At 52.3% G+C, this 17,422-nt stretch overlaps 1 protein-coding gene across 1 annotated transcript in view; it reads right to left on the bottom strand.

Moving 5' to 3' along the window:
* Positions 1 to 309: 309 nt before the first annotated feature.
* MTMR12 (myotubularin related protein 12) overlaps positions 310 to 17,422 on the bottom strand; it is a 56,800-nt gene continuing 39,687 nt past the window's right edge. Inside the window, exons 9-16 of the mRNA XM_028523400.1 lie at positions 16,309 to 16,415; positions 15,285 to 15,409; positions 13,670 to 13,748; positions 12,417 to 12,487; positions 10,006 to 10,178; positions 7,768 to 7,935; positions 6,717 to 6,878; positions 310 to 3,476 (exon numbers count right to left, since the gene is read on the bottom strand). Of these exons, the coding sequence (XP_028379201.1) occupies positions 2,907 to 3,476; positions 6,717 to 6,878; positions 7,768 to 7,935; positions 10,006 to 10,178; positions 12,417 to 12,487; positions 13,670 to 13,748; positions 15,285 to 15,409; positions 16,309 to 16,415 (1,455 nt within the window). The 3' untranslated portion in view covers positions 310 to 2,906. The remainder of the gene's footprint in view (positions 3,477 to 6,716; positions 6,879 to 7,767; positions 7,936 to 10,005; positions 10,179 to 12,416; positions 12,488 to 13,669; positions 13,749 to 15,284; positions 15,410 to 16,308; positions 16,416 to 17,422) is intronic.

Below are 17,422 nucleotides of genomic sequence, written 5' to 3'. Positions count from 1 at the left end.
CCCGGCGGTGAAGTGCTGTCCTCCTTCCACACAGGCCCACAGGAGGAGACGGGCAGTCGTGCTCCATCCGGGGATTTACGGCTGCCTTCCGTCACTGCCACAGGCCGCCCGCCCGATTTTTCATCGAGGTATCTGTTACTACTTGAAATTTTAAATATTTATTTGGTTACTGATGTTCCGCCACATCCAACCAACCAACCGACCGACCAAACACATGGACACACACAGAGTGAGCACTCAGTACTCGGTACTCGGTACCCCGGAAGGTCATTATTCCCCGTTTCATCCACCACACTGAACACAGGGTCACTGGTAAGCTGTGCTTTAATTTCTGCAATCAGGTATGATGCAGTGAGATATGAGTATAAACTTTCATTGTACATCCAGAAAATAAAAAGCACATTTACAAAGATTTAGCCCAACAGCTTATTCCATTAAAAAAAAAAGGTTTAAATGTAATTAAAGCTAATTTATCTTCAGTGTAAAAACTTGGAGGTATAAACAAACTCAAGACATTATATACAGTAAGTTAACGAACATTTCCAAACTTGCACAGTGCAGCATTTTAAACAAAGAAAATGGTCTCGTTTCAGCTTTAACTGTTAAGCATAACCCACATTTCAGTCTTGAATAAAAATGTCACAATATATAAACCCACTGAGAATTCTGTACACAAATACAAGTTTATAGAAATCTGATTTCAAATATAAATACATAAATTGTCATGACCTTCCCATGTTATAACAGCTTATTTTTCTATTGCAATTTTTTTAAATCATAGAAAAATATTTCAATGCACATTCAACTGCTATGACAAGGGCCATGACCTTGTGTCTTTAAACCATCATTGTGAAGTGTAAAGCATCACACTGGGCATTTCTGGAATGAAAATTACTAAGGCCCTAAGACTGAAGAGGCCACTGTGTAAATCACTCACGCTACAACGTGGTAACAAAAATAGTCAGTTCCATAGTGTGCTTGGGGCAGCTAGGGCAGAGAAGCGGAGGTGAGTGCTAGTTTAAGAAGGCCCACAGAGAATACGTGAAGGTAGCTAGGGAACTGGTGTATTTTCAAAATCCCTGTGGCAAGCCTAACACCAACCTCCCTCGTGAGAATCTTAAGGCAACCGAGACTAGACATGTGCTTGGCCCCAATCCGTGACCCCCACCCTCCCCTCGACCTCTGGCCATCCGGACAGACGACCCTGGCTTGTGTGTCACCATGCAGTGGGAGAACGGCAAAGCAGTTTCTGGTGTATACAAGAGACAATTCAGTGCAAACCAAGAAACTCTTCTTTGTCAATAGTTTTAAAACTTCTTATTGCCCTTCAGCAACTGAAAGCTTTTCTAAACATGTAATATTTAAGCTAGGATCTATAGCAGAGGGCAGATGTATATATATGAAAGGCAAATTTCCATCTGAAACATTCTAACATTAGACTCCCCCCTTCCTTTAGTGGGATTTAATACAGTCCCACTGAGAATGAAAAAACTGGTCCTTCTACAGTGTGCTTTCCTGCATTTAAAAACACAGACCATCCAGACAGCAGATGCAAGGTTACCAGACGCAGTTAAGTTTCTCCTATGGCTCTTTAAATTGCTGAGGTACTACATGATAGCCATCACTTCGGACACAAATTATGTTTAGCTGCTTCCCCATGAAAGCCACATTCAGAAACGATCCTCATTAGTCTGTCAGGTGACAGAGTGTGGGAAACCATCGGACGGGCTCTTGCAGGGGACCACGGTCCCAAATGCTCCGAGGCCTCAGCATGCTGCTAGAAAAAGGCAAAACAATTACAGGGGTACCTCGGTACTCGTCAGCCCCGGAACTCGCCCAGCCCGGTACTCGTCGATTGATGAGAAGGAATGTTTCCGCACTCGGCGCTTGCTCGGCACTCATCAATCACACTTGCCGGGCCTTGAGTGAGTCACGATGCCACCCCGCAAGAGAAAACGCTCCATCCACCATCACTCGCTCGCCACCCTCGGGATGAATTAACGACGAGTACTGAGGTACACAGTACTTGCAAACAGGGAGAGCCTCCAGAAGAATGAAAGCTCCTCTGGGCTGACCAAAGGGAGCCCTGCAGTTAAAACTGTGGGTTTCAAAGCAAGACCCTGGGGCCATGTGCACCAGAGGGGGCAGCACAGCATGGAGGGAGGGTGGCGAGCGGGCTGGAGCAGGCAGGGAGGGACCCAGAGGCATCGGCCCACGGAAAAGAGTGGCGTGGTTGGCTCGTCGGCACCCCTGCAAAGCGACCCAGTTGATGCAGGAGGGAGGGTGGTCGGAAGCATCAGGATGGGTGACACGGGCGGGATTTGTCCAGCTCTTCTACAGGCGGGAGGACGCAGAGGGGAAAAGTGCTGTGGTTTGTTTAAGCAAATGCCACACATCTCAACGCCGCTGCCTGAACCTCCACTCCCCATACACACATCACGTAAAGCCGAAGTTGCTCCGAGCTGAGGCAGGCTCGAGAGACACCGGCGGTTCCCAGTGACTGGATACGTCATCCTGGCGCAGAACGGACCTGAAGAAAGAGTTGAGTCCAAGAATATCTTCCTAAAGCCCTTTTTAGTAGTGAACCAGCCACTGCAGATTCTGTATAACACTTAAGCATCAGATAAGAGCTGCAATTCTATCATGGGTCAAGTAGTAATTCCTTCCAATGAATAATACTAGAGACATGGTTTTAATTGCATAGTCTTTCAGGACCATTAAAAGAAAAAAATGAGTGCCAGCTCTTCTCCGGAAGGCCCGGGTTTCCTCCTACAGAGCTCCGGGCCAGCGGCCGTCTCTCCCACCAGTCAGCACCAGCGTGACACACCAGTCCAGAGGTCAGTGTGTTGGCTGCCGGTCCGAGTCTTCAAAATTCCAACCCCTTTCACCACCACTGAGCAGGGAGGTCACACATCCCCTAGATCCACAAACTCATCTTCCCGTTTGGCCAGGTCTTCTTCGTCTCCCAAAGCTTTCCAGCCACTGGTGGGCAAGACGGGCTTAGAGGACGGCCGCTGCAGCAAAGCGAAAGGAAACAAAGAGGACAGGCGGGCAGAGTTCCTCAGCAGGGAGGGGGCCTCTGCCTGGGGGGCCTCCTGGCGGTGGTGTCCCTCGTTGATTTTTTCCTGTAGGCTCTGTACTTCCTCCATCATTTCCAAGAGTTTGCTCATGGTGGCCACCGTGCCACCGCCCAGAATTTGGGCTTCTGGAATCCAACGCAAGTAGCGCTGGGCCCAGACCCTGATTTCGGGCCCCTCGATGTGAGGCAGCAACAGACCGTGGTAGTCGGTGGGCTTGCTGTGCCAGCTATCATAGAATTCTCGAAAGGTGTCTTGCAGCTCATCAGAAGAATTGATCAGTTTGCTAATTCTCTTGCCCAGAAGGTTTTTAAATAAATGATCTGTTTCTTCCCTGAGAAATCCTCTTTTGGGAGATGACTTAGATTGGGTGAGTGGCAAAGAAAGCTGTCGTTGATGCTTGGAGAGAAAATACAAATAAAAAATTGCTGGTTAGCCTGACAACATAGGTACCGTTGTTCCCACCAAAGAAAGGGGCATAATCCTGTGTTTACAAGTCATGAGCCATCAGAATTGCTATGTAAATGCAAAGTCATTAAAATGCTGTAACACACACAGGGCAGGGCTTCTTGTCTAGTTCGTGCTGCAGCTGTGAGCTGTGCCACGTGCACACACGAACGGGGCAACCAGGGAGTCCGCAGGAGCGCCGAAAGGGAAGCTGCGACACGCGGGGAAGCTGCCCACCGCCTTCCCACTGTCACAGGGGCCAAGGGGCACTGGGTACTTATGAAGGACAAGTTTAACTTAAGACAGGGTGACGATTTAGGGGAGTTTGGGTGCGATGTCTACTCATTTTATGTAAGGAACAAAATGTTTCCTTTCTGAGAATCCTGAGCTTCTGTGGTGTTCTCAACACCTGCCGGGAAGCAGTGCTGACCACCTGAAGACCCTACCCCTCCAGTGAAATAACCTTGGAGGTCAGTAGGCGTCCAGGAGGAGTTCAAGCCTAAGTCGGAAAGTTCGCTTGGACAGCAAGGCAGAGGGGGCAGGAGCACTCTAGGAACTGACGAAACTGGGCAGAGGTTCCTGCCGGACAAGCTGCAAGGAGGGGACAACGTGAGAGCGTTCACAGGGCTTCTGCTCCTTGGCAACTCCATCGCAGCCCAGGCAAGGTGCTTCATTGTGGGTGTCCTGGGAAAGGGCTGTGGAGGTGGGAACAGCGGCCAGGAGGCCATGGGGGATCTCTAGTGGCCAGAGGACAAGGTAGGAAAGGGGGAAGCTGTTTCTCCCCCACTCTTTTGCCCTTGAGGTATCCATTTGAAATAAGAACAGACAAAAGTTTTAGTCTCCGGCTAGACTTAAAACAACCCTCTAACCTATTTCTGTGAGTGGTTCTTCCTTGCAAAAAGGTTTTCTTTACTATAAAGGAAATATTTCCTTATTATAAAATATGGAATAACAATTTAAATAAAAGAAGAAAGCTAAACCACCCACAAAACCCCAGCTCAGAGCTGACGGGGATTTCTGACTTTCCAGCCAGGGACTGGGAGCCGAGGGCCCGGAGCCAGCGGCCGGTCTCTCCCCTCCCAGCGACCAGGGGAACCGGGATGGGCAGGGAGTAAGGAAGGCCGGTGGGACCTAACAGCAGCTGAGTGTTTGCTGGCTGCCGCCAGGCTCGGTGCTCACTGGCTTGTACGCCACGACTTACCCAGATCTCGGAGTCACTATTAGTGCCCCACCTTACGCGTGAGGAAACCAAGGCACAGAGGTTGAATAATGAGGCAAGGCCCCAGACACCAAATGCCACAGGTGGTTCCACTCACGGACAGTCCGGCTCCAGAGTGTAGGCTTCTAACAGAACTCTCCTTATCCTGAAAGCCCCTTCCCTCTGTCCCCTAAGTCAGTGATTTTCAACCAGCACGCCACAGGAATTTTGAAACATGCAGTACCTGGCTATTTAGTAGAGGGCACTGCCCTTTTTCCTTAGACTGTCGAATAAAAAAGAAAATGACAACAGCCAACACAACAATAGCCATTGGGTTTGAATGAATGAAAAGTATACCTATTTTCTGTCCAAATGGCAAAAAATACATATTTTCAGTGTGCTGCAGAGTCTCTGAGTACGTGAGAGGGAAAGGCTGGGAACGCCGCCCGAAGTGAACAGAGTGTTCAGGGTAAGCGGGGCGGGAATGGCGCCACACACCTGGACCCTGGGCAGGGCTGAGTCTGCGGCCGGCCGAGGTCCCCTGCCATCCCCCGCCGGAGCAGGCCCCTGGCCTCCCGCAGGCACTCACAGAGCAGCACTTGTTGCCACAGCCTCTTCAGTCCCTATGGAGCTCCTCCAAGGCCGTCCCTCCACTCAGCGAGGGGCTCCAAGCCTGACACCTGATCTCCCAACCCAAAGGCTTCAAAGTTCCCAGGTGCCCCAGCCCCAAGGGCCCCTCATCTATCACAGTCTGAGACTGGCCAACCCTTTGGCCCAAACCCCTCCCACCAGTCAGCTCCTGGAGACTAGGCTATTTGCCCCTAACTACAAGGAGAAGGGGTGCTAAACAACTTGATCTGGGCAGAGAAATGCAATCCAGTCTCACAAGACAGAGCTTTAGCTTCATCTAGTGCAAAAATAAGTTAGGCCTTGCCACCTCTGAGGCCCCTCACTGGCTGGCCTGGGGCAGCTCGGGGATCCTAGCCAGGCCATCACGAGAAGTGTGCATGCAGCCACCAGGGGGCAGGGTGCATGAAGGAAAACTGACCTCTGGCCAAGCTGTTCCGGAGCTCGGGGAGTTCTGGTCCAGCTGGCGGGAAAGAGGTTAAGTCTGTTGGGGAACATCCACCCTGGGCCTGAGGACCCTCCAAAGGGCAAAGCAGCAGCTCTTAGTTGGCAGATGGCACCTCTGTGAGCACTGGCTTTGGCTCACCCAGGTCCCCGAGCCTCTTTGGAATGCAGCCACCGTCCGCACCAGAGCCAGCCAGGCTTCCTGGAGAGCCTCGTGGGCAGGCGGGACCAGAAGCACGGCCTGGCCAGGGGAAGGCAGGGATGAGCCCTGACTTGGGATCTGCCTTCCCTTCGTGGGGTCTGTGGGGGAGAAACCCCCGGCCGGGGCACAGAGCCAGGAAATGCCATGTAAATCACGTATCTAGGGAACTTTGGGATTTAACTAACCAGGAAAATCAGGAACAAATACGTGAAACCCAAATAACTTGACACTTGAAGCTGACAGCTCAGGGCCAAACCTGGGCTGGGCCTGTATTTGTAAATATTGGAAATAAAGCCACACCCACTTTCTCGGGGGCAGTCTGTGGCTGCTTTTGTGCTATGACAACAGAGTGGGTGCCAGACACCCACAGGCTGTGACGGGAATGTTTTAGGTGCAGCTCATGCAGAAAGGTCTAGCCGTTGAAGATACGAACTGGTGCACAGGAAAGCCCCCGCAATCACGGCCCTCTGCTCCCCCAGCCACATGCGCAGGCAGATGCACGGCTCCACACGAGACACACACTTTCTGGCAGCAGCGTCCCCAGTGATGTTCAGCACACGGCCACGTCTTAATTTTTGGAAAGCAGGGGATTCTCTTGGACCCTGACAGTTTGCCTGCCACAGATCTCAACCCCGCAGGCTGCTTCCGGAATCCGTCTGCAACTTTCAGCCTTACACACATGTGGGGAGGGTGCAGGGGGGGAAGCACGTGGACATCTTACTTTGAAGCGCGTTCCTTTCCGCTGGCCTTTGTCCAGTTTCGGCTTTTCCACGTACAGAGGGTTTCTGAGCAGCATCTGGGCTTTGGGTTCGAACTGCACGGACCAATCCCACACGGTGAGCAGGCTCAAAGGCTTGCCTTGTGCGTCCGGGCCTTCCTTGCCCTGCCAAGACAAGCACAGGTCACACCGGCCTCCAGGGGGCCGAGGAGAGCAAACACAGGCCTCAGAGACAGGCACCGGGGAGGCGCTCCTGCGCCCGCCCCAGGACCACGCACAGCGCTTCGCTTGCACAGGCCTGTGCGCCAGGATCGGGCGGGGGAGGGGGGCGGGGAGAAGGACACATCCTTTTCCAGCCAGTCACCTGCCAGCCAGTCTTGGGCACTTCCACAACCCCCTGTGAAGTCACTACTATTCTTGCAGTTGTACATCTGAGGAAACTGAGGCTCAGGAAACTGGAGTGAGCTGTCTGAAGGAAGCTGGTGGGCGGCAGGGCGGGGACCTGACACCGGGGCCGTGTGCCCAAAAGCCCCGAGTCTGTGCTTCCCACTCACCGTGGGATTTGGCAAACTCCCTCCCAGAAGGCCAGCTCGGGCCAGGCTGGTGAGAGCTGAACCCCTGGCCGGCAGTGCGGTCCGAGGGGTCGCAGTGCCAGCTTGGCCTCCCGGCTCTTCCCCATCGCTGCTCCCCTCAGAGTCACCCCGAGCATCAGGCCAGTGGAAGAGAAGGCGTCAGGCCTGACCGCCTTTACAAGGGGCGTTTTAACTCTGTCCAGTCCCCGAACTCCAACATTTGCCCCCCGCTCCAGTACCACGGTGTGACCGAGGGCGAGGTACCTGTCCTGAGCCGCAGCTCCCGAGGGGCAACAGCAACCACACAGACCCGCAGGTGCTGTGAGGGTTAAACACCAGCCCTCGGGAAGTGCTGCAAACAGGGCCTCGTGCATCGGCACTGCTAAACCAGTTTCACTTTTTATTATCATCAGCCTCAGTGCATCTGCCTGCGGGACACAGCTTCTCCAACACACAGGTTCCTAAGAGGGACTCCTACTTACCATGTTCGTTTCTTTCTGGTGAGGCGAATTGAAGAAGAAGGTGCTAAAAATGGGTATGTACAGGCTATCTGACAAAACGGTCAGGTAGGTCTCCGTGAACTCAAATGCTGGGGGGTGCTGGTGCACCAGCTGCCAGACGCAGTCCAAGAAGAGCAGGAACACAGGCACCTACGTGAAAACAAGATGCGCGTTGCTGGGCGGGCACTCGGGGTCCAACGCCAGCTGCCCTGAGCTCGGGGCAGCCACCTCGCTGCTGTGGACAACCGCGGCTGCACACGGCGGTCTCGGGACGGCACAGCCAACTCCGCTCCACTCCGAGCGGCGAGTGTGCTCGACCGGAACCACGTGCTCACGGATTAGCACCCCTGTTCGGCAGTACCCACCCATGCGACGCTTCAAAGGTAAACTGTGTAAAACCTCACTGCCAACCAGCACTAACAGATGGAACACTGCAGCTGACTGTGATCGGAAACACTAACACTGAACCCCAATTAACTGAGATGTTATTTCCCCCCAAAGAATTCCATTCTTCGTGTAAGTCAATTTTATTACCAAAAAACCTCGATACTTGATTATTTTGCATTTTGTTAATACCCACTTCTCCACCCCCAAAATGAGAGCCCAGAAGACAAGAGGACAGGAGAGAAGGCACATGCAGCAAAAACAAATTTTCTAGTATTTTTCACAAATGTACTTTTTAACTGCTGGCCCCCTTTAGTACCTACCGCGAGACAAGCCATATGTTAGTAGAGACAGCAGTTTTCTAGGGGCTCTGTCACTCAGAGTTTATCTCTGAGCCACCGGTGACCCTGCGGGCGACAGCCTCTCCCTCACAGAGGTGGCCCAGGCCTCCCCTGAGACTCACAGGGGAGACGTCATCTGGAATCCAGCTCCTGAACCCAAGTCCAGTGCCGCATCACTTACATCACAACACAGGCCACCACGTTTTCCTCCAAACCTCTACTATGTCCACATGGACGCTAAGAAACATTTACATTGCAGTTCTACTTCATACCTCATTTTATGCTCCGTCCCATTAAAGAGTGAAAAATACCTGAACCGCTTTGTGCGGTCGGGCAAGTGGGCTGGGAAAGCGAGGGAGACTTCCCCAGGGGCTGGCTGAACAGCGGCTCAGAAGTTCCCAGCCTTTTCCCCTTCAGACGTGACGCCTGCCAGTCCCATGACCTCAGACAGGAAAACACACTCTTCCCCACACACTCAGCAGCTCTCCCTGCCCGTCATGTTCCTGGAGTCTGTAAGCTTTCCCACTGGCTTCCCAGAAAGGAAAAGTCCAGTCCGTGAACGGCAGACGGTGATTCCCGCTCAGCGCAGGGAGGTACGGAGGAGCACAGGTCAGGCCTGAAGGGAGTCTCCCAGGAGCACGCCAGGGCTGTAAGGGCAAGAGCCACGCTCTGGAGTCCCACAGCACGTGTGCCAGGCCGCTCAGCGCTGCAGACAGACATGCTTACTATCTGCAGTAAGAAGAACCACGCGTCACGCTACTAGCATACGGGAGCTCTGCAGGTGATTTAATTACAGACGGTGCCGTCTCCATTTTTCCTTCTGCAATCATGAACCGTCCAGTCCAGGGAGTCTGTACAGCTGCAGCCGAGACCAGCAGAACACCACGATGTGGGGGCTCGTTCTCAGCAGCCAACTGCAACGCGAACACCGCGGTGCCCGACCTTGGAGGGAGGCCTGGGCCCAGAGCAGCGCACGGCGCCAGAGGCAGAGGAGGCCTCGCACACGCTCATGGACACAGCGCGAGGGCCCTGGTGGCAGGTGACGCTAACGTCCCCTACGCTTTAGTTTGAAAAGGTTTATGTGCAAGGAAAAGTCATTTTATGTCATGTGTTTTCCACAGAAAAACTGTATCCTGAATATCCATTTTTTGTTTGCAAAGACTAAGCAGAAATTATAAGAGTCTCTCCCACTGAGTTAGTTTTTATTTAAGTTTTACAAATCAATATTACTCCCACCATGAAGTAGATGTACACCTTTGGTGTACACAGTTAAGAAGAAAACATTCTGAACACACCTGCTAATATTCTTTCCTCTGGGAAGGGTTTCAACATTGTTTAAAGACTCAAAGCCACCGAACAGCGAACTGGTCACAGCCTTCCTACAGAGACTGCACAGTGTGCACTTTGCAAGCACTGCCCCTACACGGGGAGACAGGAATTAACAGGCCGGGCCCTTCTCCCCGCGACCCGCACGGCCTGCGATGAGGACACTCACCTCCTCCTTGTCGCTCTGACGGAGATGGTTGCAGCGGTCCAGGAAGCAGTGCCCGCCCATGACCCACTCCTTCTGGATGAGGCTCTGGAAGCCAGCGCTGGTCCTACAGTGGGGGTCCATCATCACTTGCACCAGGGAGGAAACGAGGCAGCAGAGGTCGGAAGCGTTCTCCTCTGGGAGGGGCCCGGGAGCAGCACAGAGAGGAAGGAGGACATGAAATGGTCAACACCCACAGAGCGCACTCGCGCTGGCACAGCCAACAGCAGGGTCACCAACGCTAAGGCCTGCTATTGACAGTCCAGCCCTAACTCCCTACAAAGGGGCCGACGATAAAATAGGGCAGTGTTTCCAGACCGAGGGACAAACCGCTGCGAGCCAGCCTGGCAGGGGCCCGGCACGCACTGGCAGTGAGTATGGACGGGCTCACTGAGCGGCTGACCGCAGCGCTGCAGACCCACTGTCGGTGTGCGGGCGTCCAGACAGGCTGCACGCTGAGGGCGGGTCACCCACATAACGGGGACCCGCTGGGCCCCTCGGACCAAGCTCAAAACCCTCCGGGCGGGCGTGTCGAGTCTCCATCTCGGAACCCACTGTTCCGCGGCTCGGCCGCCTTCTGGACCCATCGCAGGGCTCCTCCTCCACGCCCCTGCTCCGGAGGGAGCTGGGCATTTCTGGGCCGCACCTCAATGCTCCTACTCCCCCCTCCACAGCTCTTCCTGTTTCTGACCCAGGAGCACAAGCTCTCCGCCGGGGCCTACTTCCATGCGCCCACCCCGGCCGGAGTCACTGCACAAAACCCATCTGGTGACAATGCCATCCAAACACTCGTTTAACATTCGTGACTCGTAGCCAATAAAAACACACATCTACATGTATGCATTTCTGCCTTGAGTTTTAAGGTCCTAAAAGTCAGGGTGTGACATCCCCAGAGTTTCCTCTTTACAGAATGAAGAAGTGCAGTTCGAGCTGCTATTTTAAAATGTCCACGAGGACGGCGGTGCTGGTCTCACTGGGGTCAGAGAAACTAAGAACCGGCTGTGAGCGGCGAGGTGTTTACGCTGTTCAGGCTCTCACTGAGGCCTCAGAACCAAGAAGCGCCACAGGGCCCGGCCTCCTCGTGCGCTTCTTTTTCTGCTCCAGGAAACAAGCCTGAGCTACACACACACACACACACACGGCAAAAAGAAACGTCACTTTTGACTTCCTAGTGCCATCAGTGTTCAAAACGAGTCTCAGCTTTTAAGGGGCCCTCAGAGGGCTTAACCTGCTGCCTTCTTGCACCTGCAGGGTGCTGGCAGCACACCCATGGGTACTCGGAAGAGGGGCTAGGAAGTGAGATTTCGACTAGAGACAACTCAGCAGTCCATCTAGGAACAAGTGACATCTCAGCCACATTGGCCAAAGGTTTGCATTTCATTTTATGCAACTGTGTGATCAGCGCAGGCGGGCCCCGGGCTTTCCACCTCTCAGACCCCAATCTTTACCCCACCCCCCCTTCACCAGTCAGAGCTCTATTCTGTTGCTGCTGCGGAGGTCTTTTTCAGTAACATCCTTAGGCCAACTCTCCCATTAGGCTGTGAGCTTCTAGCAGGCAGAAGGATGGAGCTCTGCACATGACAGGTGCTCAGTAAATGTATTAAAAGCTAAGCCAGTGACCCAGCATCAGATGCTACAGAAGCCGCAGGCAGACACCTTTTCCAACCTGCTCATAAAAGCAAAACCTCACAGCCACGGAGCATGTCGGAGAAATGACAAGAGCTTGAGGGCACAGCAGCATGAAACGACCTACCAAACCCAGAATGTGGGCTCTGAGAATCTAAAATGCTCTCACCAGCAGACCTTATCTTAGCTCACACCAACACGGTCCCAGCGACACCTTTGCTGTGCGGCAGCTCACACTTGCTCTCCCACACCGTGAATGTCTGTGCCCTGTCCTCCCGTACAGCAGGTTGAGCCCACTGAGGAAAAGGAAGTCACAGACCACAAAGTTTCTATGGCAACTGCATGAGGTTGTCGAACACAAACACATAACAATAACAATTAAACAGTCTGTGGGTCTCTTTCTAGAACAGGGATTATCGAAGATTATAACTTCAACCAAGCTGAGTTAATATAAAACGAAATCCAAAGCACTGGGAAATTGCGAAATCCAGAGCTTTGGTAAAGATGCCAAACTATTCCTTCTTGGGCTGCGAACAGATCTGCCAAGTTCCAAGTGAAATAACTTATTTTTAAACTGTGACACTGAAATCCAGCGCAAAGGCCCTGGAGGTCAGAGCAGGAGACTGGGAAGGTCTTCTACACTTGTTCAGCCCTTGCCCAAGATGACCCCACCCACACAGGGCTGTGTCTGCAGCAGGAGTCTCCAGGGAAGGACCACGGAAACCACGCCTGCTGCTGTAAGACATTACCTACGAGAAGAACGTTCATGTTCTGTGCTTCTAGACATTCCACGATCTCTATTGCTTTTTTCAGGCAACGTCTAAATGGAAAGGGGACAAAAAAAGGGCATTAGTTCTTGGGCTTGGTATTGAAACAGTAAGAACTTCAGAAGGCAGTCTGACTTGATCTTCAGTTTTCTATCTTATTTTTGCTAAAAGCCTCCAAAAGAAACAAATCACCATGTACACTCTTCAGGTACTGCAAGACACTCATTTTGCCTACTAGAAACTTAAAATTTTCAGAAGGGAATCCCCAAACTGACATAGAAGTGCTCCCAGGTGATTTCTGAACTGGGAACTCTTGGTGAGGACTCAGACCTGAGTTCGCTCGAGGCCCGGGGGGGGGGGGGGGGGGGTGCACGGAGGCGCCATCTGCGGAGCGGCAGCACGTCTGTGCTGTCCACTCGACACCCTGACTCCGGTCAGCGTGGCCGCCGAGATCCAACAGGCCCAGAAGTCCTGTGGTCGCTCTCCAGATAGACGCACTATTCCCTCTGAGATGGCGGCCACCACCGGCAGCTTTGACCTACAAGGAGGAGGGCCTCGCACCTGCTGCTCTCTGCCTGCAGTGGTGCCACCCCTGCCCCCGACTCTTCCCCTGGTTAAGGACCTTCGACCTTCTCTCTGCCTCCCAAAAGGAGAGGTTCTTTTACGACACTCATCCCCTGTTGGCATAACACATTCAAACTATTAGCCATGCTCTTTAAAACATGCTGGTTAGTATGTGCAGAGGGCACAGCTGAGAGAAGAGAATGCCAGGCAAGGCCCAAGGGGGAATTCCTCTCTTTCCTCAGCTCCATCCCTGGGTCGGGGCTGTCCTCTCGCCCCAGTCCTCATTTCCGTTCCATGCCACCCCCGCCTTTGCCCTCCCCTCTACTTCCTGGCAAAAGGGAAGAGCTACTCAAAATGTGAAAGTGAATATAATTCTGTTCTCTGGGAATCTCAACCTAATTCCCAAACCCAGAATGACAAACTGACATTAATCATAATTTTTTTTTAATTTTTAATAGGTAATATAAGACACTGAATTCTTCTAAAAAATTCTAATCAAATGTGCACACACACGATAGGTAACAAACGTAAAATCATGAGCCCTGAATAGAAGACACGATGTAAGAATAGTTAACTGTGAAATGTAAAACACTTAAATTATTTGTCAATTTGCTTAACTACTTTGAATTAGAGAACTATAACATTCACGAGCAATTGATGGCTTGAAATACCTGATTATGTCAAGCCAGCTGCTACTTTCCAACAGAGAAAACCATTTTATATCTGTGTCCCAAAATTCAGTGCTGTTATCTGGAAAAAAAAAAAAAGTAAAGAGTCAGGTGGCTCGCTCCCACGCTTGAGCAGCCACGAAAACCTGTGCTGCTCAGCCACGCAGCTCAGCCACGCAGCTCAAGTGCGAGGCCAGGCACGAGTCTCCGCTGTAAGTAAGGGCTGTTTCAAAACGTCAGCTGAAATGGCATTTCCACCTCAAAGCACTGGAAGGCCGCGGTAGTCAAAAACAGATTTTTTACTGCACAAACAGAAAGCGCCTACGATGTGGAACGGGAGCCACGGTCCACCCCATAACTCGGCACGGAGCGTGGCAGGCTTCGGGCAGAGACAGAACATCCCGGGTGCAGCTCCCGGAAGTGGAAAGGCAACAGAATACACCCCGATGCCCCGAGGCCTCAGGGCAGACCTGCCTTCTGCCGAGACCCCGAACACACACAAACACAGTTACCATGCACATCGCTGCCCAGTGCCCCCGCCCACCCGACACAGACAGCCCTGCCCTTGACCGAGGCCTGCCCCTTCAAAGCGGCAAATCTAAGTCAAAGGCAGACACCCCTGCAGGTCCTGGACGAGGAAAACAAAAGTGGAGAATCAGTCCTGTATCAACTCGTAAAATTCCTCACTCCCTTCGCCAGGTCCCTACTCCTTATCAACTGACTTTGTAACATGCGTCACGATGTGTTTCAGTCAGAGGCGTCCACTTCTGGTTCCCTTGGTGTCACATTCATTTTTATCTCCAGTGCCTCGCACGGTTTGTACATAATGGAACTTCAGTAAACGTCAACTGAATACATGAATGAATCCTAAATTAGTGTGGCTTTGCTAGGCTAAGAGATCCAAGCTGGGAAAAGTTACCTGTGTGAGAAATCTCAGGGTAAAGACTGACTCAAGAATGAAAAGAATTAATAGCCAACTGAGCCTGATTAGAGATGACTCAAGTTCCGAACTGTCCGCAGTGGGCAGCCTGGGCAGGAAAGTGGGGGTGGCTGGGATGGGCATATCTCACTTCCTATTTCGTACATTTCTGACTAACTGAAAATTTTCACACTGATACACACACACACACACACACACAGGTACCTCTATGTGTGTGTGTGTGTGTGTGTGTGTGTGTATACCCAATCAGGAAAAAAAGTAAAGTCATCCCACTTGGGTGGGCGGAGTCCCTTCAAAAGCGCACTAAGAAGCCACACTGATCATTCCCTTGGTGCATCCGGCAAGCCAGCCCGTGAGCACACGCACTGCACAGCCCCTACCACTTTCACCCAGAGAAGCTCCAGCGTTCACCACCGGGCAACAGTGAGCTGAGGAAAGGAGAGAGGGGGTGGGTGGCTCTGCGCTCACTGCTGTGAGAAGGGGAAGAGCCTGAAGGAAAACAGAGAGGAAACGTGGCAAAGGCAGCCGCCCCCTGGCTGCCAGCCCCTCCGTGGCACGACCCCGGCCCTCTCAGCCACGGAGCAGTGTGTACAACCACGAGGCACCCAGAGAAAGACACCGACCGCCACCCGGTCCACGTGGTGTGCCCTTCCCCATTTCCCTCGGCCTTCTACTCACCTATCAGAAACAGCTGTTTAAACTTGGAGTACGCAGTCTGGATATCCTGCAGGGACACGAAGTTGCTTGATAGGTCTTCGGTTTTGACAATCTCGTAGGGTGGCCTGTGGATGATCCTGTAAATTCTAGGCGTCAAACAGTAATGAGAGATTAGGAGGGCAGATGTGAACTAGAAATAGCTTATTTCTCCTGAGCGCTTACTACATGGCCAGATCTGTGTGAAGGGCTTTGGAAACGCCCCCCGCTTTAACCCTCACCCACGAGGCAAGCCCCACGGGCCTGCCGGCGATGGCCAGCGCACGTGGAAGTGGGGGTGCGCGGAGAGCGCCTCCCTGGCCCAAGCCCGTGCAGCTCACAAACTGATCGAGCCGTGACTTGAACTAAAGCAACTTAACTCCAAAGTCTACGCCTCTTCTGTTTTTCATTCATGCCCTCTGGGTTTTTTTAAACTGTGCAGAGTTTATTTTGAAAATTTTCAAACATGCGGAGAAGTCGGAAAGAGCAGCACGGTGACACGCACCACGCTGACACGCGCCACAGTACAGACCGACAGCGGTTAACATTACAGCTACCTCACCACACGCCCCTAAATCCATCAGCGTGCGTCTCTGAAAACAACACAGGTGCCATTCCTAATGACTTCAGTACGCGCCTTCTGAAGTGGTTAAAAGCAACCACTCTGAGCCCTGGCTGGCATAGCTCAGTGGATTGAGCGTGGGCTGGGAACCAAAGTGTCCCAGGTTCGATTCCCAGCCAGGGTACATGCCTGGGCTGCAGGCCATAACCCCCAGCAACCGCACATTGAAGTTTCTCTGTCTCTCTCTCTCTATCTCCCTCCCTTCCCTCTCTAAAAATAAATAAATAAAATCTTAAAAAAAAAAAAAAAAGCAACCACTCTGAGCTGCATCCCAAGCACTAAGCTATCAGAGGTGACCAGAAACGGCCATACTACCAAGAACTATTCCCTGCTTCTCAGAAAGTAAGAACAGAGCTGAGCAGTGACAAAATGCCGAGCAGTACCAACCCTTCCAAGAAGCTCTTCTGGGTTTGCAAAACGCTATCATCCTGTTCTTTGGGTAGGGCTGACATTTTCAAAAGGGCACATCCATTGTGGCAGGACCAACACCATATCTGCAGAGAGAGGGAAAAGTTTTCCAAACATACACAAGCCAACAGGGAACAGGTGAGCTTACCATTGACACTGATAAGGGGAAATTTATAAGTTCAACGTGAAGTGGCTGGATATATTAAACTTTGCTAAGCTAAGCAACAGTCATAACGAAGACTGATTGAATCTTAGAAAACAGAACAGGTCTGGGTAGATGCGCTCTCCAGTGTGGGAACCTGGGTGCAGATAACAATGTTAGCATTAGTGGGGTAGAGGCTGTTGCTGGAGTGCAGCTTGTCGTGTCACAATTTTACATGAACTAACTCATCTAGTTCTCACTCTAAGGCAGGTGATTATTGGCCCCATCAACCACCAGAAACGGAGGCTCAAAGAGACCAGCCACAGCGGTCTGACTCAAAGGGCAGCAGGACGGGGCGGCGCTGCCATCTGAGAAAGCTCACGCTAGAGAGAAGGGGGAGTCGGCTCTTCGACACACACACTGTCGCAGACTCGCGTGTGCACAGCGCCGACTCGGGTTGCGAGAGCACGAGAAGAGGGCGAAGGTACGGTGTCTGCCTTCAAGGAGCTGGCACTCTAAAAGGGAGAGACGCCTGGCAGTCTAACGAAGCAGGATGTGCTAAACCACAGCAGAAAAGAATTTCAAGGAACAACAAAGGGAGGGCAAAGGAGGAAGAAATCACGTGAATGGTCACAAATGACAGGTCCCAGTGTTTTTCTGGATACAGTGGGCATTTTCGTGTTTGCTCTGTTTTGCAGGAAGGAAAGATCAGAACTGATCCTGGGGCAAAGTAATCTGCCCAGCAGAGCCTGGGGTGGAGGAGAGGGCGAGGCTGGGTGGGGCACTCGAGTCCATTCACGGCCTTTGTGCCTGGTATGACAGCGGCCTGACTAAGGGTTCGAGAGCGGCTAAAGCTCAGCCCCCATTCTGCTGACCAAGCCATCGGGCCCTGGCTCAAGGGTAAACCTACAGGATTTTAGCAGCCCGGAGGGGCACCTTGTTGCCGTTCTT

Source organism: Phyllostomus discolor, chromosome 3, assembly GCF_004126475.2.
Source record: "Phyllostomus discolor isolate MPI-MPIP mPhyDis1 chromosome 3, mPhyDis1.pri.v3, whole genome shotgun sequence".
Classification (NCBI taxonomy): Eukaryota; Metazoa; Chordata; class Mammalia; order Chiroptera; family Phyllostomidae; genus Phyllostomus; species Phyllostomus discolor.
Note: the sequence above shows the minus strand (reverse complement) of the source record. Positions and strands in the feature narration are given on the sequence as shown.